Genomic DNA, 25877 nt, shown 5'->3' with positions numbered 1-25877 from the left:
GAAACAGTTTAACGTTTGTTGCGTGTGGGGATTCTTGCATCGTGCGATTCTGAGAAATGTCAGAGACTTTTGGGAGGGAGGCCTTCATCCAGCAGTGGATCGATTTTGATCATTAGAAGAGTATCGCCACTAAGCCTCCACCGAGAGTCTCAATGCCCCCTTCTTCAGGGTCGACTCAGCCTCAAATGAGCACCTGATCCGGTGTGTAAACATCACCACTAGGGGATGATAATAATGATGATGCGACCGGGCGTGGCTGCTGGCCACCCACCCCGTGGTGTGGCGTTGCGGCCCCAACAGTCTGCTCAGACGACTTTGATCCCAATTGAGTGATCTGCAGGGAATGTTTCAGCATTGGGGAGTTACCAGTTCCACTGTGGGTGTGGGTTTAGCTATGAGAGGAACCCAGACAACTCAAAGAAAACCCTCCGCAGGACAGGGGGAGAGAATACAAACTTCACACAAAGAGGCGCCCGGCAAATGAGCCGAGGCGATTGTCGCTGCGAGGAGGCGCCGGGTGTCTCCACTGCGCCACCAAGCGGCTGGACAGCAGCGATGGGAGGGAACGACCGAGTGTGGTTTTGCTGCAGCCGACTCTGTCGCCTGAGACCGCTGGGGCAAGAGCTGTTTGCGGGCAGCACCACGCCCGGCCGCCTTTATCTCCCGAGCGATGATGTTCACACACCGCACTGGATAGTCATTTAAGGCCGAGTCGACCTAGGGCAGGCCCAATACCGGATCGAATGTTTACTGTTATGGGTCGGTGCCGGGCTCGTAGGGCAACGCTAAACCACTGCGCCACCGCTCTTCCCCATGGCGACAACAACCCGCACCCACAGCACTCATCTAGCAGTGGAGGGACAGCACGCGGCGCATGCGAATGAAAAGTTTTATTATCAAAACACAAAACGGCGATGGCGCACAGTGCGCGTTCGTTCTCGACTTGCCACTGCCTCCTGGGAGGCCTTTGGTGGTTGTGGACAGAGTCAAAGGTCAAAGGGTTCAGGCCTCGGGACCCCACTGGGGCACGGCGGAGTTCGCACAGTGGCACATGCGAGGATCAACTTATACACTCACCCTCATCCACTCACCCACTCAAACACTCACCCGTTCACCCACCCACTCACCACACTGCAGGTCACAACCCACTTCCCTTTCACCATCATCATCGTCGTCGTCGTCATCCGAACAAATCAAGTAACTGATGAACGTCTCTTAAACTAAACTAAAAGTAAACTTTTTAACCAGGTAAGACTCCCTGAGCTCCGTCTCTCTTTTTTTCAAAAGCCACATGCAAATTGAAAGCAGTCAAATACTGGACTCGAAACGCACGTTGATTGTGAATGTGGAGGGAAAAACCAGAGGACCCGGAGAAAATGTCACGCGACCACAGGGAGAGAGAAAGACACGCGAATTCCAAATATACATCAGGCATTGTCAAGGTCAGGATCGATCCCACCACTTCCTGTATACCAGGCGAGGTTGTTAACATTTCCCTGCCTCCCACACCGATTGTAGGGCGCATCCGCTCCTCGATTCCACCACCACCACTATCAACAACCACACCTGATGCTCACAAGCCAACCCTCAGATTATTTGTATTACCGGGGAAGGTTTCACCGAGTCTCAAGGCTCTTTTTCAGGAGGGTCCTGCCAAGTTTTCACAGTAGGGGGCGTGGGGGGGATATTACTGCTGCTGCGCGTGATCCTAATTGAGTGATTGCAGGGAATGTGTCAGCATTGGGATGTGGTTTGGCCGACACCGCTTCCACTGTGCGCGTGTGTTTATCTGGGAGGAGGGACGCGGATAAGCCGGAGGAAACCCACGCAGAAGAGGAGAGAGAATACAAACTCCACTCACTCACTGTAGAACAGGGGGGAGAATACAAACTCCACTCACTCACTGCAGAACAGGGGGGAGAATACAAACTCCACTCACTCACTGCAGAACAGGGGGGAGAATACAAACTCCACTCACTCACTGCAGAACAGGGGGGAGAATACAAACTCCACTCACTCACTGCAGAACAGGGGAGAGAATACAAACTCCACTCACTCACTGCAGAACAGGAGAGAGAATACAAACTCCACTCACTCACTGTAGAACAGGGGGGAGAATACAAACTCCACTCACTCACTGCAGAACAGGGGAGAGAATACAAACTCCACTCACTCACTGCAGAACAGGGGGGAGAATACAAACTCCACTCACTCACTGCAGAACAGGGGAGAGAATACAAACTCCACTCACTCACTGCAGAACAGGGGGGAGAATACAAACTCCACTCACTCATTGCAGAACAGGGGAGAGAATACAAACTCCACTCACTCACTGCAGAACAGGGGAGAGAATACAAACTCCACTCACTCACTGCAGAACAGGGGAGAGAATACAAACTCCACTCACTCACTGCAGAACAGGGGAGAGAATACAAACTCCACTCACTCACTGCAGAACAGGGGGGAGAATACAAACTCCACTCACTCACTGCAGAACAGGGGAGAGAATACAAACTCCACTCACTCACTGCAGAACAGGGGAGAGAATACAAACTCCACTCACTCACTGCAGAACAGGGGAGAGAATACAAACTCCACTCACTCACTGCAGAACAGGAGAGAGAATACAAACTCCACTCACTCACTGCAGAACAGGGGAGAGAATACAAACTCCACTCACTCACTGCAGAAGAGGGGAGAGAATACAAACTCCACTCACTCACTGCAGAACAGGGGAGAGAATACAAACTCCACTCACTCACTGCAGAAGAGGGGAGAGAATACAAACTCCACTCACTCACTGCAGAACAGGGGAGAGAATACAAACTCCACTCACTCACTGCAGAACAGGAGAGAGAATACAAACTCCACTCACTCACTGCAGAACAGGGGAGAGAATACAAACTCCACTCATAAAGGCAAAGTTCCGTCGCATAATCTGAACAGACTGTTTGGGGCAAGTGCTGATAGCGAGCGCCTATGAAGGCTGGTACGGCGCACACACTCACACCGCAGGACAGGGCGAGAATATACAAACGCCACACGGAGCAGCGTCCCAGTCGGGCATCGAACCGAGGCGTTGCTTTTCGCTGTGTGGGGGGCGCGGGTGTCGCCACCGCGTCGCCTGCGATGTGAGTTGAGCTTCTTTGGTGGTGGGGACCCCCCACACGGGCAGGCGGCACCGCGGTCGCAGAGCGAGTGGAAAGGGGTTGAGACTTCACATCCTGGTTGGTGGTTGACGCAGCCCATCATCACCATCCCTCCCTCTGGGGTCGATAACGTGAACACCGTTTTTTGAGGAAGTCAGCAGTGGTTGTCATTTGGATAATCGGCAGGGATTGAAGTGCTTATGCAATTTGTACTTGTCAGCTTTCTTTACTGTTTTTATATTTAGTGACGTAGCTCTCCTAGACTTTGGTTGTTGTACTGTTGTTGCCGAAGCTTTCTGACCCGCCCCTACTGGATATCTGTGTAAAAGAGCTTCACAGATCATCGGATTCTTCCAGTCTACATCAAGAATCTGATTCTGATAAACTCGGCCCCGCCATAGGAATGAGAAATCCCCACCGTCGGCTGAGGTCCGAGAGTGGAGATCCTCGGGTGAGCGAGGAGGAGACGCCGGAGGGTGAGCAGAGTGACACGTGACGGATATCCCTGTCTGCCGACACGACCAATCACATCGCAGCGTGAGACACGGCCCTGGCCCTAACCCCATCACGCACCCGGCCTATCAATGGCCCAGCTCGACGTTAACCCTGAACCACCATCACCACCATCACCGCCACCATCTCTTTGGTTCTTTTCGGTTAAGTCACGTCTAAAAATAAAATAATAAATCAAAATAAAACAACACATTACGACGTTTCGATTGCAACACAAGCAATCATCATCAGGCATAAAAGAAATAGCAACAAAATCTAACTAGAAAACTATAGACCGACATACAAGCAGACAGACATCACAACGGCACACATAGAGAGGAGTATACAGGCACACGAAAATTAAATAACCTAGTAAAATATTGAAATGTGATGTAATACAACACAGAGAGTCGGTTAACACACAATTAACGCATGGCCTGGTTGACTACGTGTTTCAAAATTTGCTAAGTTAGAATTTTAAGTGTGAGCAACAAATATCTAACTAGAAAACTATAGACAGACATACAAGCAGACAGACATCACAACGGCACACAGAGAGAGGACACAAATCGGCTGTGTGAGCAACAAAAATCTAACTAGAAAACTATAGACAGACATATAAGCAGACAGACATCACAACGGCACACAGAGAGAGGACACAAATCGGCACAAAGAGATGGTCGTTTCTGTGACGGTCCCTTAAATATAGAGAGGAGGGGGAGGGGACGGGGGGAGGGAGAGGGCGGGGAGATCAATGGGTGCACGCCAACGTACTCCTATTGTAAGTGAGATGATAGACGCGGCACGGGAGGCAAACCTGAAAATTAGGACAAACGCGGCACGGGAGGCAAGCCTGAAAATTAGGAGACAAGCACACGAAAATTAAATAACCTAGTAAATTATCGAAATGTGATGTAATACAACACAGAAAGTCGGTTAACACACAATTAACGCATAGCCTGGTTTATTACGTGTTTCAAAATTTGCTAAGTTAGAATTTTAAGTGTGAAATTTCTGTCTGCTTATATGTCGGTTAACACACAATTAACGCATAGCCTGGTTTATTACGTGTTTCAAAATTTGCTAAGTTAGAATTTTAAGTGTGAAATTTCTGTCTGCTTATATGTCTGTCTATAGTTTTCTAGTTAGATTTTTGTTGCTCACACAGCCGATTTGTGTCCTCTCTCTGTGTGCCGTTGTGATGTCTGTCTGCTTGTATGTCTGTCTATAGTTTTCTAGTTAGATATTTGTTGCTCACACTTAAAATTCTAACTTAGCAAATTTTGAAACACGTAGTCAACCAGGCCATGCGTTAATTGTGTGTTAACCGACTCTCTGTGTTGTATTACATCACATTTCAATATTTTACTAGGTTATTTAATTTTCGTGTGCCTGTATACTCTCTATGTGTGCCGTTGCGATGTCTGTCTGCTTGTATGTCGGTCTATAGTTTTCTAGTTAGATTTTTGTTGCTATTTCTTTTATGCCTGATGATGATTGCTTGTGTTGCAATCGAAACGTCGTAATGTGTTGTTTTATTTTGATTTATTATTTTATTTTTAGACGTGACTTAACCGAAAAGAACCAAAGAATAATTCCTGCAGTCACGAAAGCTCCCAAATTAAAATCGCCGCCATCTCGACCATCACCACCACCATCATCGCTATCACCATCACCGCCATCACCACCACCATCAGCATCACCACCATCAGCATCACCACCACCATCACCACCATCAGCATCACCACCACCATCAGCATCACCACCACCATCAGCATCACCACCACCACCATCAGCACGACCACCATCACCACCATCAGCATAACCACCATTACCACCATCAGCACACTACCACCATCACCAGAGTCATCACAGTGGCTACTCCGACATCGCGAGGACATCGTCACTGCAACCGTCTCCAGGCAACCGTCTCCGTGTCACTGGACAGCGGTGCTGGGGCTGACTTCTCCCCCACTCACTGTGGGGGGCACGGGGGGGGGGGTGCTATGTGGGGTGCTCTGTGGGGTGCTCTGTGGGGTGCTCTGTGGGGTGCTCTGTGGGGGGCACGGTGGGGTGCTCTGTGGGGTGCTCTGTGGGGGGCACGGTGGGGTGCTCTGTGGGGAGCACGGTGGGGTGCTCTGTGGGGGGCACGGTGGGGTGCTCTGTGGGGTGCTCTGTGGGGTGCTCTGTGGGGGGCACGGTGGGGTGCTCTGTGGGGTGCTCTGTGGGGGCACGGTGGGGTGCTCTGTGGGGGGCACGGTGGGGTGCTCTGTGGGGGGCACGGAGGGATGCACTGTGGGGGGGCACGGTGGGGGGCACGGTGGGGTGCTCTGTGGGGGGCACGGTGGGGTGCTCTGTGGGGTGCTCTGTGGGGGGCACGGTGGGGTGCTCTGTGGGGTGCTCTGTGGGGGCACGGTGGGGTGCTCTGTGGGGGGCACGGAGGGATGCACTGTGGGGGGGCACGGTGGGGGGCACGGTGGGGTGCTCTGTGGGGGGCACGGTGGGGTGCTCTGTGGGGGGCACGGGGGGATGCACTGTGGGGGGCACGGGGGGGTGCTCTGTGGGGTGCTCTGTGGGGGGCACGGGGGGATGCACTGTGGGGGGCACGGGGGGATGCTCTGTGGGGTGCTCTGTGGGGGGCACGGTGGGGTGCTCTGTGGGGGGCACGGTGGGGTGCTCTGTGGGGGGCACGGTGGGGTGCTCTGTGGGGTGCTCTGTGGGGTGCTCTGTGGGGGGCACGGTGGGGTGCTCTGTGGGGGGCACGGTGGGGTGCTCTGTGGGGGGCACGGTGGGGTGCTCTGTGGGGTGCTCTGTGGGGGCACAGTGGGGTGCTCTGTGGGGGGCACGGTGGGGTGCTCTGTAGGGGGCACGGAGGGATGCACTGTGGGGGGGCACGGTGGGGGGCACGGTGGGGTGCTCTGTGGGGGGCACGGTGGGGTGCTCTGTGGGGGGCACGGGGGAGTGCTCTGTGGGGGGCACGGTGGGGTGCTCTGTGGGGGGCACGGGGGGATGCACTGTGGGGGGCACGGGGGGATGCTCTGTGGGGTGCTCTGTGGGGTGCTCTGTGGGGGGGAACGGGGGAGTGCTCTGTGGGGGGCACGGTGGGGTGCTCTGTGGGGGGCACGGGGGGATGCACTGTGGGGGGCACGGGGGGTGCTCTGTGGGGTGCTCTGTGGGGGGCACTGTGGGGGGCACGGGGGAGTGCTCTGTGGGGGGCACGGGGGGGTGCTCTGTGGGGTGCTCTGTGGGAGGCACTGTGGGGGGCACGGGGGAGTGCTCTGTGGGGGGCACGGTGGGATGCTCTGTGGGGGGCACGGGGGGGATGCACTGTGGAGGGCATGGTGGGGTGCTGTGGGGTGCTCTGAGGGGGGCACTGTGGGGGGCACGGGGGGGTGCTCTGTGGGGGGCACGGGGGTGTGCTCTGTGGGGGGCACGGGGGTAGGCACTGTGGGAGGCACGATGGGGGGCACGGGAGGGTGCTCTGTGGGGGGCACGATGGGGGGCACGGTGGGGTGCTCTGTGGGGGGTACTGTGGGGGGCACGGGGGTGGACACTGTGGGGGGCATGGGGGGGTGCTCTGTGGGGGGCACGGGGGGGGTGCTTTGTGGGGTGCTCTGTGGGGTGCTCTGTGGGGGGCACGATGGGGGGCACAAGGGTAGGCACTGTGGGGGGCACGGGGGGGTGCTCTGTGGGGGGCACGGGGGGGACGGCGTCCGGCACGTCGCTTCGTCTCCGCCACGGCCACCGCGCCGCCACCTCCCTCGCCCGCCCGGCGAGCGACGCCAGCGCCCGCGCCAGCGGCTCGCGGGCGCTCGGCACGGCAAGCGCGTTGAGCACGGGGTCGAGGGCGCTGTTGACGGCCGTGAGCGCGAACGCCGCCTCGTACGCGGGCGCCACGCGGGCGTCGAGGCGGCAAGCCGCGCAGGGGCCCAGCGCAAGGCGCGCCGCGGCGCGCACGAACAGCGCCGCGTAGAAGGGCCCGAAGCTGAAGGCCGAGATGAGCACCACGGCGACGGCGACCCTCCGGACGCGCCGCCCGCGCCGCCGCCCGACCGCGGGGCAGCGGCGCACGGCGCGCACCGCCCCCGCGTAGGCGGCCGCCGTCCCGGCCAGCGGCAGCAGGAAGCCGACGGAGGCGATCACGAGGCCGGCGCCGGCCGCCCATCGCTCGAGCGGGAAGCGGTCGAGGCAGGTGGCGTGGGCCCGCGACACGGCCGGGCGCGCGAGCGCCGGGACGTGTTCGGCGACGGCGGCCGCCCACACGCCGGCGCTGACGGCGCGGGCGACGCGGACGCGGCGGAGGGGCCGAGAGCGCAGGGGGTGCGCCACGGCGAGGTAGCGGTCGACGGCGACGCAGCAGAGGAAGAGGGCGGCCGCGCCGTTGGTGGCGTCCAGGAGGAAGGCGGCGGCGCGGCACGCGGCGTCGCCCCACGCCCAGCGCAGCCGGCGGCGCGCCGCGTGCTCGATCCACAGCGGCAGCGCCGCGACGTAGAGCAGGTCGCTGGCGCTCAGGCCCAGCAGGTAGACGGCCAGGACGTTGCCCCGGCGCGCGTGCCACGCCGACAGCCACAGCGCCGCCATGTTCCCCGGCAGGCCGAGCGCGAACACCAACGAGTGGACCGCGGGCAGCAGCACGGCCGCCGCGGACAGGTCGGCCCCGCAGTCGGGGGGCAGCGTGCCGTTCTCCAGCGCCGCCTCGAAGGCCTCCTCGGAGCAGCCGCTCGCGTCCGTGCCGTTTGCGACGACCCCCAGAGTCGCGGCCACCACGGCCGCCACGGTCGCCGCCGTCGACGCCGCCGCCGTTGCCGCGTGCGCGTCGCGAGTCGCCGGCGCCTGCATGGCGACGTCTCTGCGCGAGAGCGGCGAGCGAGAGACACTACAGACGGCTCGCCCTGCATCGCAGCTCACAGCCTCGCAGGGCTCGGCCTGCACCGCGACATCCCGGGACTGGTGTATGGCCATGAGCGGGAATCGAACTCGGGTCGCCGGGTTATTGGCGCAGTGCGCTAACCCCTGTGCACATTCACACATGCAACAACAACAGCTGCCATTCCCCATGAAGTGGCAGTCACGTCTCCACTGTGCTTGTGACAGGCTAGGTGCACTTTGAGGCCACGCGGAGTGTCGAGGGCTCGTTGGTAAGAGGTCACGGGACAGACCCAAGTGCCGTGGGTTGAATGGCAGATGCACCAGCTGTGCCAAATTGCTGCGTTTTAGACGCCCGGCGCTCCGCTCATTGTTGTGAGGTCGCTTCTTTGCCATCCGCTATTGCTGGAGGGTCACTGCCTCCAACTGCCCAGCAGCGTCCTTCACGAGTCTCGTCCTCCACCGAGGACAATCTTGACACCGCTGGTACTGGTCCTCAGCAAGTGCACTCAGCTCCTCCTGCCCGTGCCGCGTCCATTTAGCACTCCCCTCTATGCATCCAAACAGAAGCTGCTTGGCCATGCGGTGGTTGGGTATGCGGGCGACGTGACCCATTCCTGGGACAGCTACAAAGATGCCCCGTGTAGCCTTAAAGGCTGTTGGGGCAAGTGCTGTTAGAGAGCACCTATGACGGTCGGTATGGTTCACGAGCGGGTGGGTGGCCAGCATCACGCTCGGCCGCCTTTGTCTCCCTAGTGGCGATGATTTCCTTTTAACACATTGCCACCTGAGTCGACCTAGGGGAGGCCTAGGACCGGTTCAAATAATCGTCACTGGTGTTGACCGTGATCGGGAATCGAACATGGGTCGCCGGGTTCGTTGCGCAGCAAGTGCGTAAACCACTGCACTACACCAAGGCCGTAAGTATAATATATATTGGGGGGGACACATCCCCCCCAATATATGTAAATGAAAACAACAATTAGCTCAACCTTAGCCACAATATCTGGACCTGTCTTCATATAAATTAATACATAGATTTCTGTTTATATGATTGTGTTTATGATTGTACTTTATTAATCCCTAATCTCAAACATTACATACAATGAAACAAGAAATGGTAAAACAAGTAAACCCGTAAAAACAAAGTTTTTCACTATAAATCCTTTATATGCGTGGCGGCTAGAGTCTTCTCGTCCTCTGGCTTGAGATGGCTGCCACCTATGGGTCAGATGATTATCTGCGAGTATTAAGCAATTGGTAATAAAATATTTAATTTGTTTTCCCTAAACAGTGTAACATTTTGGAAAAAAATTTTCACGAAAATTAATTGTCACACACAACGAGTCTGTGTGGAAAATGTCAGCTCGATTGGATCACGGGAAGTGGGTTAAAAAACGAGCTAAATATTTGCACAGTCCTAAGCAAGCAAGCGAACTTAATATAAAGGATTTTAAAATATATTCGCCTGTGGAGGACGCGGGGATCGATCCCGCGACCTTTGGCATGGTAAGCGAGGGCGCTACCAACTGCGCTACTCCGCCACAGCCTGTGGAGGGGTTACGCTCTGGGCTCCTACACTGTGACGTTCAGCCAAAGCCATGAATGAGTTATATTTGAATAAATGTAAAATATTTTTTTTTTGCCTAAAAAGTGTAAAATTTTTGAAAAATGTTTTCACGAACATTAATTGTCTCGCACAACGAGTCTGTGTGCAAAATGTCAGCTCGATTGGATCACGGGAAGTGGGTTAAAAAACGACCGAAAGATTTGCACGGTCGTAAGCAAGCAAGCAAGCACGCAAGCGCGCAAGCAAGCAAGCAAGCGCGCAAGCAAGCAAGCAAGCGAACTTAATATAAAGGATTTAAAAAGTAAAAACAGAACAATATAATACGATACACTATTAGACATTATTGTAAAAAATAAAAAAAGTCCATCCCATGTGTCAGTGCATTTTTAAACATTTTAGGCAGGAAATGGCAGGAAATGAGTTTTCAAATTTAGATATTTTTCTGGGTTGGGACTCCCAGACCCCCTGGAAAATTTGGTCCCCCCCAATGTTGACTCCATGGCTACGGCCTTGAACTACACACAAAACACTCACCCACACAATACACTCACTCACCCACACAAAACACTCACCCACCCACACAAAACACTCACTCACCCACACAAAACACTCACCCACCCACACCAAACACTCACTCACCCACACAAAACACTCACCCACCTACACAAAACACTCACCCACCTACACAAAACACTCACCCACCCACACAATACACTCACCCACCTACACAAAACACTCACCCACCCACACAAAACACTCACCCACCCACACAAAACACTCACCCACCCACACAAAACCCTCACTCACCCACACAAAACACTCACTCACCCACACAAAACACTCACCCATCCACACAAAACACTCACTCACCCACACAAAACACTCACCCACCCACACCAAACACTCACCCACCCACACCAAACACTCACTCACCCACACAAAACACTCACCCACCTACACAAAACACTCACCCACCTACACAAAACACTCACCCACCTACACAAAACACTCACCCACCTACACAAAACACTCACCCACCTACACAAAACACTCACCCACCTACACAAAACACTCACCCACCCACACAAAACACTCACCCACCTACACAAAACACTCACCCACCCACACAAAACACTCACTCACCCACACAAAACACTAACCCACCCACACAAAACACTAACCCACCCACACAAAACACTCACTAACCCACACAAAAGACTCACCCACCCACACAAAACACTCACCCACCTACACAAAACACTCACCCACCTACACAAAACACTCACCCACCTACACAAAACACTCACCCACCCACACAAAACACTCACCCACCCACACAAAACACACATCCACCTACACAAAACACTCACCCACCTACACAAAACACTCACCCACCCACACAAAACACTCACCCACCTACACAAAACACTCACCCACCCACACAAAACACTCACCCACCTACACAAAACACTCACCCACACAAAACACTCACCCACCTACACAAAACACTCACCCACCTACACAAAACACTCACCCACCTACACAAAACACTCACCCACCAACACAAAACACTCACCCACCTACACAAAACACTCACCCACCCACACAAAACCCTCACCCACCCACAAAAAACACTCACCCACCCACACAAAACACTCACCCACCTACACAAACCACCCACACACACAAAACACTCACCCACACACACAAAACACTCACCTACCCACACAAAACACTCACCTACCCACACAAAATACTCACCCACACACAAAAAACACTCACTCACCCACACAAAACACTCACCCACACACACAAAACACTCACCCACACACACAAAACACTCACCCACCCACACAAAACACTCAACCACCCACACAAAACACTCACCCACCCACACAAAACACTCACCCACACAAAACACTCACCCACACAAAACACTCACTCACCCACACAAAATACTCACCCACCCACACAAAACACTCACCCACCTACACAAACCACTCACCCACTCACACCAAACACTCACCCACCTACACAAAACACTCACCCACACAAAACACTCACCCACACAAAACACTCACCCACACAAAACACTCACCCACCCACACAAAACACTCACCCACCCACACAAAACACTCACCCACCTACACAAAACACTCACCCACTCACACCAAACACTCACCCACCCACACAAAACACTCACCCACACAAAACACTCACCCACACAAAACACTCACCCACCCAAAACACTCACCCACCCACACAAAACACTCACCCACCCACACAAAACACTCACCCACCTATACAAAACACTCACCCACCCACACAAAACACTCACCCACCCACACAAAACACTCACCCACCCACACAAAACACTCACCCACCTACACAAAACACTCACCCACACACACAAAACACTCACTCACCCACACACAAAACATTGATTGGGGTTGTTGCCTTCAACAACCCCAATCAACAGCCCACCCCTGTTTGAACACCCGCGCTCACATTCACTCACCACCATTCCCATACACACAAAGACCCCCTCCCCCCGCCACCGTAGCCTACTTAGACTGATCGAGTTCTTGCTATTAGCGAGCACCAATTAAGGGCGGAACGGCCACATTTATCTCTAAGTGCTGAATCAAAATCTATTTATTTATACTGCAGGAGGAATCCGATGACCTATGGAGCTCTTCTTTACAGATGTCCAGCAGGTGGTGTTTTACACCCCGCACTAGGTCCTCGTTTAAGGCCGAGTCGACCTAGGGGAGGGCCCATGACAACTTTAAAAATATTCGCGACTGGTGTTGGTGGCCGTGGACGGGAATCGAACTCGGGTCGCCGGGTTCGCAGCGGAAAGAGGAAACCACTGCGCCACCGCTCCGCGCAGGGTCTCGCCAGCGCGTGCGTCACAGTGACGGGTCATTTAACAACGGCGGCATCGCCATCATTCTGATGACTGGCGTTCACAATCATCAGGCGCGGCAGAGGGGATGGGAGAAGACTGTGACACGCGCGAGCTCGTACCTTTGCGGCGGTCGTTTGAGAAGAGACACCGGGTCGCGATGATGACCCCCGCAGCCGCGACTGAGGTCCCTGTTCGGTTGCCTTTGGCACCGATGCCAATTTGCCCGCCTGCTACGCCGAGTTTCTACGGCGCCGTGGACCCAAGGCCGCGCTCCCCGTCGAGACTTCGAAACCCTCGTCTGAGACGAGAGACGCCGACTCCCGCGACCTTCCCCGCTCGGAGCTCACAAACTCTGAAGGACGCGGAGCCGCCGAGATGCTGAGACTGGGGGGTGGGGGTGGGGGGTGGGGGCGGTCGGATCGTGTGGACTAATTCACCACACAACAAACAACCATTGTCCAGTGATCAACGCGGGCCTCTCATCCCCACTCACCCCTCCACAATAACCACCCCGGCGGGACAATTGACACAGTGGTGTCATTAAGCACAGGCAGCGCCGTAGACAAAGACGGCGTGGGGAGGGAGGGATGTGTGTGGATTGAGTCATCCCACAGACACACTGGAGGTTGATGGGTCACGTAGGGATGGGGTTGATGGATCACGTATTCAAACGCGCAGCAACATTCCCTTGCACACATACAATACACACCTGGATATGCACGTGCCTACAGACACGCCGTGTACAATACCCACCACGACACACATAGACACTGACACGCAATACACATAGACACATACACACAACACACGCACAGGACACAGATTCCCCCATATCGCCTCTAACTATTGGGGGAAGTGTTGTTAGCGAACACCTATTAAGGTCGGCACGGCGCACCTACGAAGGGGAGGGTGGTCAGAACCACGCCCGACCGCCTTTGTTTCCCCAGTGCTGATGTTCACACCGCAACTCATTTAATGCTGGGTCGACATAGGCGTGGCCCAGGACCGGTTCAGGTAATCGTCACTGATGGCGGCCGCGAGTGGGAATCGAACTCACATGGCCCCGGGCTCGAGGTGCAGTGCTCTCACCACTCCGCCGCCGCCGCTCCGCACACGCTCAGACGACAATTGTTGAGATGCCGCTCGCTGACCCGAGGGCAGAGGCTCACCGAGTCTCTCTCAGGAGATGCCCTGCCGAGTCTTCGTGGCCGGGGAGGGGGGCGGCGATGTCACTGCTGCTGCTGCTCTGTGTGATCCCAGCGGAGCGATTTGCAGGGAATGTTTCAGCATTGGAGATTGTGGTTTTGGCTCAATCGCAGTGCCACTGTGGGTGTGGGGTTTAGCTATGGGAGGAGGACGTTTAACGCGAAGGGAGGAGGAAACCGGAGAACCTGAAGGAAACCCACGCGGAAAGGGGGAAAGAATACCGCTTTTTGGTGAGATCGCATAAGTATAAATGTGTCGTAACCCTCCACCATCCGACACGGCCAATCAGTAAAAAATGTGTCACGTTAACAAAACGCCAAGTAGTTACTTCTTCAGCCCACCGGTGTGTTTGAAGAGTGAATACACAACATTTAGAATTTGAGTACGAAGTTTCGCTGGTTATTACATCCAGCATCTTCAGGCGATTTGCCAGAATAGTGAAGCCATCCACCTGCTTCCAGTCTTAGATAGTGCAGGACGACGTCATCATTGAACCCCATCAGGTTTCGAGATCAGAGGCGGAGGTGGGGGGGTATTGTAATTATATAATGGATTAGTAATCAGTTAATTAGTAAATCGCCCGAAGATGCTGGATGTAATTACCAGCGAAACGTCGTACTCAAATTCTAAATGTTGTGTATTCACTCTTCAAACACACCGGTGGGCTGAAGAAGTAACTACTTGGCGTTTTGTTAACGTGACACGTTTTTTCTTGATTGGCCGTGTCGGGTGGTGGAGGGTTGCGACACATCTATAATTACGCAATCTAACCAAAAAGCCTTTATTATGAATAATACTGGTCGCGAAAGCCTACGTGTTAAACTCCACACAGAGAGGCAGTGGCTTGGTCTGAATAACCAGTACCAGTACGTTGCAGTGGTGATGATGATGGTGGTGGTGGCGATGTTGGTGGTAGTGGCGGTGTTGGTGATGATGGAAAATCTGCGCCAGTTAGAAACATTCAGGCTGCTGGCATGCCTACGATCCATCCTGGGTTTAACCTGCAGGCAGGATTGTCCTTGAAAGATCTGGACATATTCCCATCAGTGAACTCCTCCAGCAGGCAAGGCTGCCTTGGCTGGGTCATGTAGCCCACATGTCCAGCCACCACATTCCCAGCCACCACATGCCCAAGCAGATTTTATTTGGCCGCATAGAGGGGGCTAAACGGGCACGACATGGGCTAGAGAAGAGGTGGACCGATGCGGTACAGGGCAATGTGGAGCTGAGTGGACTAGGCGATGACTGGTACCAGCGGTGTCAAGATCGGCCTCTGTGGAGGAGGCTCGTGAAGGACGCTGCTGCTGCTGCTGGGAAGTTGGAGGCAGTCGCCCTCCAGCAAAAACGGAGGGCAGAGGAGCGACACTAACAACAACGAGCGGAGTGCCGGGCGGATAAAATGCATCAGGTTGGCACAGTAGGGGGTACAGCTGGTGAATCTACCATTCAACCCGTGGCACCTGCTGGATCTGTCAGCGAGCCTTCGACACTTCAAGTGGCCTCAAATTGCACCTAGCCTGGCACAGGCGCCACATTGACGTCATCATCATTTCGTGGTAAATGGCGGCTGTTGGTATTGGTGATAGTTGTGCGGGGTGTGGTCGTGTAGAGGTTGGCGCATTGCACCACGAACCCGACTACCCAAGTTAAAATCCCACATCACGGCCACCAACACCAGTGACGATTATCTAAATCGGTCCTGGTCCTACCCTAGGTCGACTCAGCCTCAAATAAGTACCTACTGCGTTGTATTAAGTCGTCCCCTCTGGGGAGACAAAGGCAGCCGGGGGGGGGGCGTGGTGCTGGCCACCCACCCCCTCGTGTGCCGTGCTGGCCTTCATAGGTGCTCGCGAACAGCAATTCTCCTGCCCCAGAATCTCCGGGCAGCGCTCATTAGAACGGTCAAAACAAACGTGGAGCGGTCTCAACTTCTCAGCACCTCATCAGCAGAATGCGGCCACCCTGCGCTCGGGGAGTTCGACAGAGGCCACTACTTCAGCTTTGCGTCTGTTCTATTTATTACTGACAACGCACAACAACAAGCACAGGACCAATGCCGAGCAGCTCTGCTGTCACAGTTGATGTCACCAGAGCCGACCGAGGCCACGCGCCTTGTCTCCCACCGAGGCGACGAGCGTCGTCACCCACCGAGGCCACGCGCCTCGTCTCCCTGTCTCCACGGCCGCACTGTCTACACACAGCACGGGGTACCTATTTTAAGGCTGAGTCGACGTAGGGAGGCCCAGAAACGGTTCACGCGCTTGTCACCGACGACAGCTAACGACCCCGAATTAAACACTTAATGCAATACGCTAACCGCCGTCCCACCGATCCCCCTCAACAGCACGTGACCCGGGGGAGCGTTTGTAGCTTCTCAGCCTTGTCCAGACCACCGGCTCAAAATAACTGAACGCGTGGCCATTTGTCGCCGTTGAGACCGTCGACCCAGAGGGTTGAGAACGGCGCGTGCCACGTCCCGACGACAGGGGGCGGGCAGCGAAACACAAGACAGCGGGCTGGCGTAGTCCTCGCGTGGACTCGTCGGTCAACAGTGTTCGTCGCCGCCACGGCGTCGGTCACGGACGGGAACGGGGACCTGGGAGACTTGCGGAGGAGCAGGTGGGATTGCGCAGCTCGTGAACCGGCGGGGCAACTGCCAGTGCCCCTGTGCAAACAAAGATGCGAATATTACTTTAAACGTCCCATCGGCCACACGGCCCCTCTCCTTCCGGCAGTGCATCGTATCTCACGAGCACCAAACACGAGACCGGTTTTGGCATTCAGTGTCTCGTGGGCGTTGCTCGAGACGGTGCTGGTGAACTGCTGGTGGTCGCTTTCCGGCGAGGACCCTGTTGTGTGTTCGCAATTTGTCCCAACGCGATGCCTCTTGCTTCCTGGAATGGAAGTGAAGAATTATAAGTGTAAATTCCACCGATTGTTCCTCCGGTATTTCCACCGGAAGTTAGTTCCACCGGTAGTTCCACTGGTGGTTCCACCATTGGTTCCATCGGTAGTTCTACCGATGGTTCCAAAGGTGATTCCACCGATGGGTCCACCGGTGGTTCCACCAATGGTTCCACTGATGGCTCCATCGATGGCGTCACCGGTAGTTCTGCCAATGATTCCTCCGGTGGATCCACCGATAGTTTCACCGATGGCTCAACCGGTAGTTCCACCGATGAGACAACCGATGGTTCAACCGACGGTTCCACCGGTAGTTCCACCGCTGGTTCCACCGGTAGTTCCGCGGTGGCTCAGAAGGTGCTGGCGTAGACGATGGCGATGACTAGGATGTTGGCGGCAGTGGCGATGAGCGCCACCCAAAGGCCCACGGAGCCGCGGTCGAGGCGTCCTCGCTGGGGCCGGGCCCCTGCCCCGGCGGGGCCGGCGGGGCCCTCGGCGCCGCGGTGGCCACTCAGCAGCGCCAGCCCCGAGCCGGAGGTAGAAGCAGCCCCAGCACCGGAGACAGTGTTGGGGCCGGAGCCGTGCTGCTGCTGCTGCTGCTGGTGGCCGTGGTGGTGGTGGCCGTGGTGGTGGTGGTGAGCGCTGGAGACGGTGGTCACCTCTGCCAGCTCCTCCTCGTCCTCCTCCTCGTCCTCCTCATCGTTGGCGAAGGTGCCGGTCCCAGCCGGGAAGTCGATGAAGGAGGCGGCCATGACAGGCATGTGCTGGGATAGAGTGGGGGGAGAGGGGTCATCGTCATCGCTGTCACCCGCCCGCCCGCCCACTCACTCAGTCAAAACCGAAAGTGAATCATCCCTCCCTACTGGCCGGTGCGATAGACGGGCGGTGGCAGTGATGGTGGCGGCGGTGGCGGTGGTGGCAGTGATGGTGGCGGTGGTGGCAGTGATGGTGGCGGCGGTGCCGGTGGCTACGCTGCTTCATGTGGCTGCTGTAACCCAGTGAGGTGGAGGCAAAAGCGAGGGTTGGTGGATCACACACTGATGATGCATCGAGGAGCCGTACACTGGCTCGCCACGAGAAGGCGGGACAGTGCAGACGAATCCACATCTGTTCCATCTGTATGGCTTACAGTGTTTTTGTGTTCTCTCCGGGTGTCCCAATATCCTCTAGCATGAAAAATAATAGGTTTTATCCTTTCAAGCAATAAAACAGGTGTTAAGATGTTCAAACACCAAATACATACCTTTCGCAATGAAGCAAATCTGCATTAATCACACGTAATTGTGGTGAACATGCGAATACGCATGCTCTGACAATGTGCACATTGTCTTTGAAACCGATTGGCATACACCAGTGCCAGACCAAACAGGACAAACACAATGCACCAATCAGAGCATTCATCATAGTTTGGGGTGAGCAGCGAAATTCTTCACCACCACCACCACCACCACGCCTACATAACCCAACTTCAACACCACCACCACCACCACCACTCCAACATAACACAACTTCACCACCACCACCATCACTCCTACATAACCCAACTTCACGACCACCACCACTCCAACATAACCCAACTTCACGACCACCACCACCACGCCTACATAACCCAACTTCACCACCACCACTCCAACATAACCCAACTTCACCACCACCATCACTCCTACATAACCCAACTTCACCACCATCACCACCACCACTCCTACATAACCCAACTTCACCACCACCACCACTCCTACATAACCCAACTTCACCACCACCACCACTCCTACGTAACCCCACCTCACCACCACCACCACTCCTACATAACCCAACTTCACCACCACCACCACCACTACGCCTACATAACCCAACTTCACCACCACCACCACCACCACCACCACTCCTACGTAACCCCACCTCACCACCACCACCACCACTCCTACAAAACCCAACTTCACCACCACCACCACTCCCATATAACCCAACTTCACCACCACTCCTACATAACCCAACTTCACCACCACCACCACCACCACCACCACTCCTACATAACCCCAACTTCACCACCACCACCACCACCACTCCTACATAACCCCACTTCACCACCATCACCACTCCTACATAACCCGACTTCACCACCACCACCACCACTCCTACATAACCCGACTTCACCACCACGACCACCACCACTCCTACATAACCCCACTTCACCACCATCACCACTCCTACATAACCCAACTTCACCACCACCACCACTCCTACATTAACCAACTTCACCACCACCACCACTCCTACATAACCCAACTTCACCACCAGAACTCCCATATAACCCAACTTCACCACCACCACTCCCATATAACCCTACTTCACCACCACCACCCCTACATAACCCAACTTCACCACCACCACTCCTATATAACCCAACTTCACCACCACCACTCCCATATAACCCTACTTCACCACCACACCACCACCACTCCTACATAACTCAACTTCACCACCACCACCACTCCTATATAACCCAACTTCACCACCACTACCACCACTCCCATATAACCCAACTTCACCACCACTCCTACATAACCCAACTTCACCACCACCACCACCACCACTCCTACATAACCCCACCTCACCACCACCACCACCACTCCTACATAACCCGACTTCACCACCACCACCACCACCACCACTCCTACATAACCCCACTTCACCACCACCACCACTCCTACATAACCCGACTTCACCACCACTACCACCACTCCCATAAAACCCAACTTCACCACCACCACCACTCCTACATAACCCAACTTCACCAACACCACCACCACTCCCATATAATCCTACTTCACCACCACCACCCCTACATAACCCAACTTCACCACCACCACTCCCATACAACCCTACTTCACCACCACACCACCACCACTCCTACATAACTCAACTTCACCACCACCACTCCTATATAACCCAACATCACCACCACTACCACCACTCCCATATAACCCAATTTCACCACCACTCCTACATAACCCGACTTCACCACCACCACCACTCCCATATAACCCAACTTCACCACCACCACCACTCCCATATAACCCTACTTCACCACCACTACCACTCCTACATAACCCCACCTCACCACCACCACCACTCCTACATAACCCACCTTCACCACCACCACCACCACTCCTACATAACCCAACTTCACCACCACCACCACCACAACTCCTACATAACCCAACTTCACCATCACCACCACCACCACTCCTACATAACCCAACTTCACCACCACCACCACTCCTACATAACCCAACTTCACCACCACCACCACCACCAATCCTACATAACCCAACCTCACCACCACCACCACCACCACAACTCCCATATAACCCAACTTCACCACCACCACCACCACCACCACCACCACCACCACCACTCCTACATAACCCAACTTCACCACCACCACCACCACCACCACCACTCCTACATAACCCAACTTCACCACCACCACCACCACTCCTACATAACCCAACTTCACCACCACCACCACTCCTACGTAACCCCACCTCACCACCACCACCACCACCACTCCCATATAACCCAACTTCACCACCACCACCACCACCACCACCACCACCACCACCACCACCACCACCACGCCTACACAACCCAACTTCACCACCACCACCACTCCTACATAACCCCACCTCACCACCACCACCACCACTCCCATATAACCCAACTTCACCACCACCACCACCACCACCACCACCACCACCACCACCACCACCACCACCACCACCACCACTTCTAAATAACCCCACCTCACCACCACCACCACCACTCCTACATAACCCAACTTCAACACCACCACCACCACTCCCATATAACCCAACTTCACCACCACCACCACCACCACCACTCCCATATAACCAAACTTCACCACCACCACGCCTACATAACCCCACCTCACCACCACCACTACTCCTACATAACCCAACTTCACCACCACCACCACCACCACCACTCCTACATAACCCAACTTCACCACCACCAAAGCCACTCCTACATAACTCAACTTCACCACCACCACCACTCCTACAAAACCCAACTTCACCACCACTCCTACATAACCCGACTTCACCACCACCACCACTCCTACATAACCCAACTTCACCACCACCACCACTCCCATAAAACCCAACTTCACCACCACCACTCCCATATAACCCAACTTCACCACCACCACCACTCCTACATAACACAACTTCACCACCACCACCACTCCTATATAACCCAACTTCACCACCACCACTCCTACATAACCCAACTTCACCACCACCACCACCACTCCTACATAACCCAACTTCACCACCACCACTACCACCACTCCTACATAACCCAACTTCACCACCACCACTCCTACGTAACCCCACCTCACCACCACCACCACCACTCCCACAAAACCCAACTTCACGACCACCACCACCACCACTCCTCCATAACCCAACTTCAACACCACCACCACCACTCCCACAAAACCCAACTTCACCACCACCACCACCACTCCTACATAACCCAACTTCACCACCACCACTTCTACATAAGCCCACCTCACCACCGACACCACCACTCCTACAAAACCCGACTTCACCACCACTACCACCACTCCTACATAACCCAACTTCACCACCACCACCACCACTCCTACATAACCCAACTTCACCACCACCACCACCACAACTCCTACGTAACCCGACTTCACCACCACCACCACTCCTACATAACCCAACTTCACCACCACTCCTACATAACCCAACTTCACCATTACCACCACCACCGCCACTCCTACATAACTCAACTTCACCACCACCACCACTCCTACATAACCCAACTTCACCACCACCACCACTCCCATATAACCCAACTTCACCACCACCACTCCCATATAACCCAACTTCACCACCACCATCACCACCACTCCTACATAACCCAACTTCACCACCACCACTCCTATATAACCCAACTTCACCACCACCACTCCTACATAATCCAACTTCACCACCACCACCACCACTCCTACATAACCCAACTTCACCACCACCACTACCACCACTCCTACATAACCCAACTTCACCACCACTACTCCTACGTAACCCCACCTCACCACCACCACCACCACCACTCCCATATAACCCAACTTCACCACCACCACCACCACTCCTACATAACCCAACTTCACCACCACCACTCCTACATAACCCAACTTCACCACCACCACCACCACTCCTACATAACCCAACTTCACCACCACCACCACTCCTACATAACCCAACTTCACCACCACCACTCCAACATAACCCAACTTCACCACCACCACCACCACTCCTACGTAACCCCACCTCACCACCACCACCACCACTCCTACAAAACCCAACTTCAACACCACCACCACCACTCCCATATAACCCAACTTCACCACCACTCCTACATAACCCAACTTCACCACCACCACCACCACTCCTACATAACCCCAACTTCACCACCACCACCACCACCACTCCTACATAACCCGACTTCACCACCACCACCACTCCTACATAACCCCACTTCACCACCATCACCACTCCTACATAACCCGACTTCACCACCACCACCACCACCACCACCACTCCTACATAACCCGACTTCACCACCACCACCACCACCACTCCTACATAACCCCACTTCACCACCATCACCACTCCTACATAACCCAACTTCACCACCACCACTACCACTCCTACATAACCCAACTTCACCACCACCACTCCCATATAACCCAACTTCACCACCACCACTCCCATATAACCCTACTTCACCACCACCACCCCTAAATAACCCAACTTCACCACCACCACTCCTATATAACCCAACTTCACCACCACCACTCCCATATAACCCTACTTCACCACCACCACCACCACTCCTATATAACCCAACTTCACCACCACTACCACCACTCCCATATAACCCAACTTCACCACCACTCCTACATAACCCAACTCCACCACCACCACCACCACTTCTACGTAACCCCACCTCACCACCACCACCACCACTCCTACATAACCCAACTTCACCACCACCACCACTCCCATATAACCCAACTTCACCAACACTCCTACATAACCCAACTTCACCACCACCACCACCACCACTCCTACATAACCCCAACTTCACCACCACCACCACCACCACCACCACCACCACCACTCTTACATAACCCGACTTCACCACCACCACCACCACTCCTACATAACCCCACTTCACCACCACCACCACTCCTACATAACCCGACTTCACCACCACCACCACCACCACTCCAACATAACCCAACTTCACCACCACCACCACTCCTACATAACCCAACTTCACCACCACCACCACTCCTACATAACCCAACTTCACCACCACCACCACCACCACTCCCATATAACCCAACTTCACCACCACCACCACCACTCCCATATAACCCAACTTCACCACCACCACTCCCATATAACCCGACTTCACCACCACCACCCCTACATAACCCAACTTCACCACCACCACTCCTATATAACCCAACTTCACCACCACCACTCCCATATAACCCTACTTCACCACCACACCACCACCACTCCTACATAACTCAACTTCACCACCACCACTCCTATATAACCCAACTTCACCACCACTACCACCACTCCCATATAACCCAACTTCACCACCACTCCTACATAACCCGACTTCACCACCACCACCACCACTCCCATATAACCCAACTTCACCACTACCACCACTCCCATATAACCCTACTTCACCACCACCACCACCACTCCTACATAACCCTACCTCACCACCACCACCACTCCTACATAACCCAACTTCACCACCACCACTCCAACATAACCCAACTTCACCACCACCACCACCACTCCTACGTAACCCCACCTCACCACCACCACCACCACTCCTACAAAACCCAACTTCAACACCACCACCACCACTCCCATATAACCCAACTTCACCACCACTCCTACATAACCCAACTTCACCACCACCACCACCACTCCTACATAACCCCAACTTCACCACCACCACCACCACCACTCCTACATAACCCGACGTCACCACCACCACCACTCCTACATAACCCCACTTCACCACCATCACCACTCCTACATAACCCGACTTCACCACCACCACCACCACCACCACTCCTACATAACCCGACTTCACCACCACCACCACCACCACTCCTACATAACCCCACTTCACCACCATCACCACTCCTACATAACCCAACTTCACCACCACCACTCCTACATAACCCAACTTCACCACCACCACTCCCATATAACCCAACTTCACCACCACCACTCCCATATAACCCTACTTCACCACCACCACCCCTAAATAACCCAACTTCACCACCACCACTCCTATATAACCCAACTTCACCACCACCACTCCCATATAACCCTACTTCACCTCCACACCACCACCACTCCTACATAACTCAACTTCACCACCACCACCACTCCTATATAACCCAACTTCACCACCACTACCACCACTCCCATATAACCCAACTTCACCACCACTCCTACATAACCCAACTCCACCACCACCACCACCACTCCTACGTAACCCCACCTCACCACCACCACCACCACTCCTACATAACCCAACTTCACCACCACCACCACTCCCATATAACCCAACTTCACCAACACTCCTACATAACCCAACTTCACCACCACCACCACCACCACTCCTACATAACCCCAACTTCACCACCACCACCACCACCACTCTTACATAACCCGACTTCACCACCACCACCACCACCACTCCTACATAACCCCACTTCACCACCACCACCACTCCTACATAACCCGACTTCACCACCACCACCACCACCACCACTCCAACATAACCCAACTTCACCACCACCACCACTCCTACATAACCCAACTTCACCACCACCACCACTCCTACATAACCCAACTTCACCACCACCACCACCACCACTCCCATATAACCCAACTTCACCACCACCACCACCACCACTCCCATATAACCCAACTTCACCACCACCACTCCCATATAACCCGACTTCACCACCACCACCCCTACATAACCCAACTTCACCACCACCACTCTTATATAACCCAACTTCACCACCACCACTCCCATATAACCCTACTTCACCACCACACCACCACAACTCCTACATAACTCAACTTCACCACCACCACTCCTATATAACCCAACTTCACCACCACTACCACCACTCCCATATAACCCAACTTCACCACCACTCCTACATAACCCGACTTCACCACCACCACCACCACTCCCATATAACCCAACTTCACCACTACCACCACTCCCATATAACCCTACTTCACCACCACCACCACCACTCCTACATAACCCTACCTCACCACCACCACCACTCCTACATAACCCAACTTCACCACCACCACCACCACTCCTACATAACCCAACTTCACCACCACCACCACCACAACTCCTACATAACCCAACTTCACCATCACCACCACCACCACTCCTACATAACCCAACTTCACCAGCACCACCACCACCACCACTCCTACATAACCCAACTTCACCAACACTCCTACATAACCCAACTTCACCACCACCACCACCACCACTCCTACATAACCCCAACTTCACCACCACCACCACCACCACTCTTACATAACCCGACTTCACCACCACCACCACCACCACTCCTACATAA

At 54.6% G+C, this 25877-nt stretch overlaps 2 protein-coding genes across 2 annotated transcripts in view; both read right to left on the bottom strand.

Annotated features, from left to right (window-relative positions):
- Positions 1-1002: 1002 nt before the first annotated feature.
- Positions 1003-8603, bottom strand: LOC144734631 (G-protein coupled receptor 4-like). The gene is made up of 2 exons (XM_078616899.1): positions 7305-8603; positions 1003-1020 (listed from the first exon to the last, which is right to left on the bottom strand). The coding sequence occupies exons 1-2, from the start codon at positions 8601-8603 to the stop codon at positions 1003-1005; spliced, it is 1317 nt and encodes a 438-aa protein (XP_078473025.1).
- A 7619-nt stretch (positions 8604-16222) lies between these two features.
- Positions 16223-25877, bottom strand: part of C52H14orf132 (chromosome 52 C14orf132 homolog) — a 68085-nt gene continuing 58430 nt past the window's right edge. The window contains exon 2 of the mRNA XM_078616992.1: positions 16223-17862. Within this exon, the coding sequence (XP_078473118.1) occupies positions 17449-17862 (414 nt within the window). The 3' untranslated portion in view covers positions 16223-17448. The remainder of the gene's footprint in view (positions 17863-25877) is intronic.

Source organism: Lampetra planeri, chromosome 52 (assembly GCF_965212315.1).
Source record: "Lampetra planeri chromosome 52, kcLamPlan1.2.h2, whole genome shotgun sequence".
Classification (NCBI taxonomy): Eukaryota; Metazoa; Chordata; class Hyperoartia; order Petromyzontiformes; family Petromyzontidae; genus Lampetra; species Lampetra planeri.
This window is presented reverse-complemented; position numbering and strand designations above follow the sequence as displayed.

Excerpts from the sequence above, each read along its gene's own strand:
- LOC144734631 (XM_078616899.1), bottom strand. The coding sequence starts at position 8,603 with ATGGCCATACACCAGTCCCGGGATGTCGCGGTGCAGGCCGAGCCCTGC.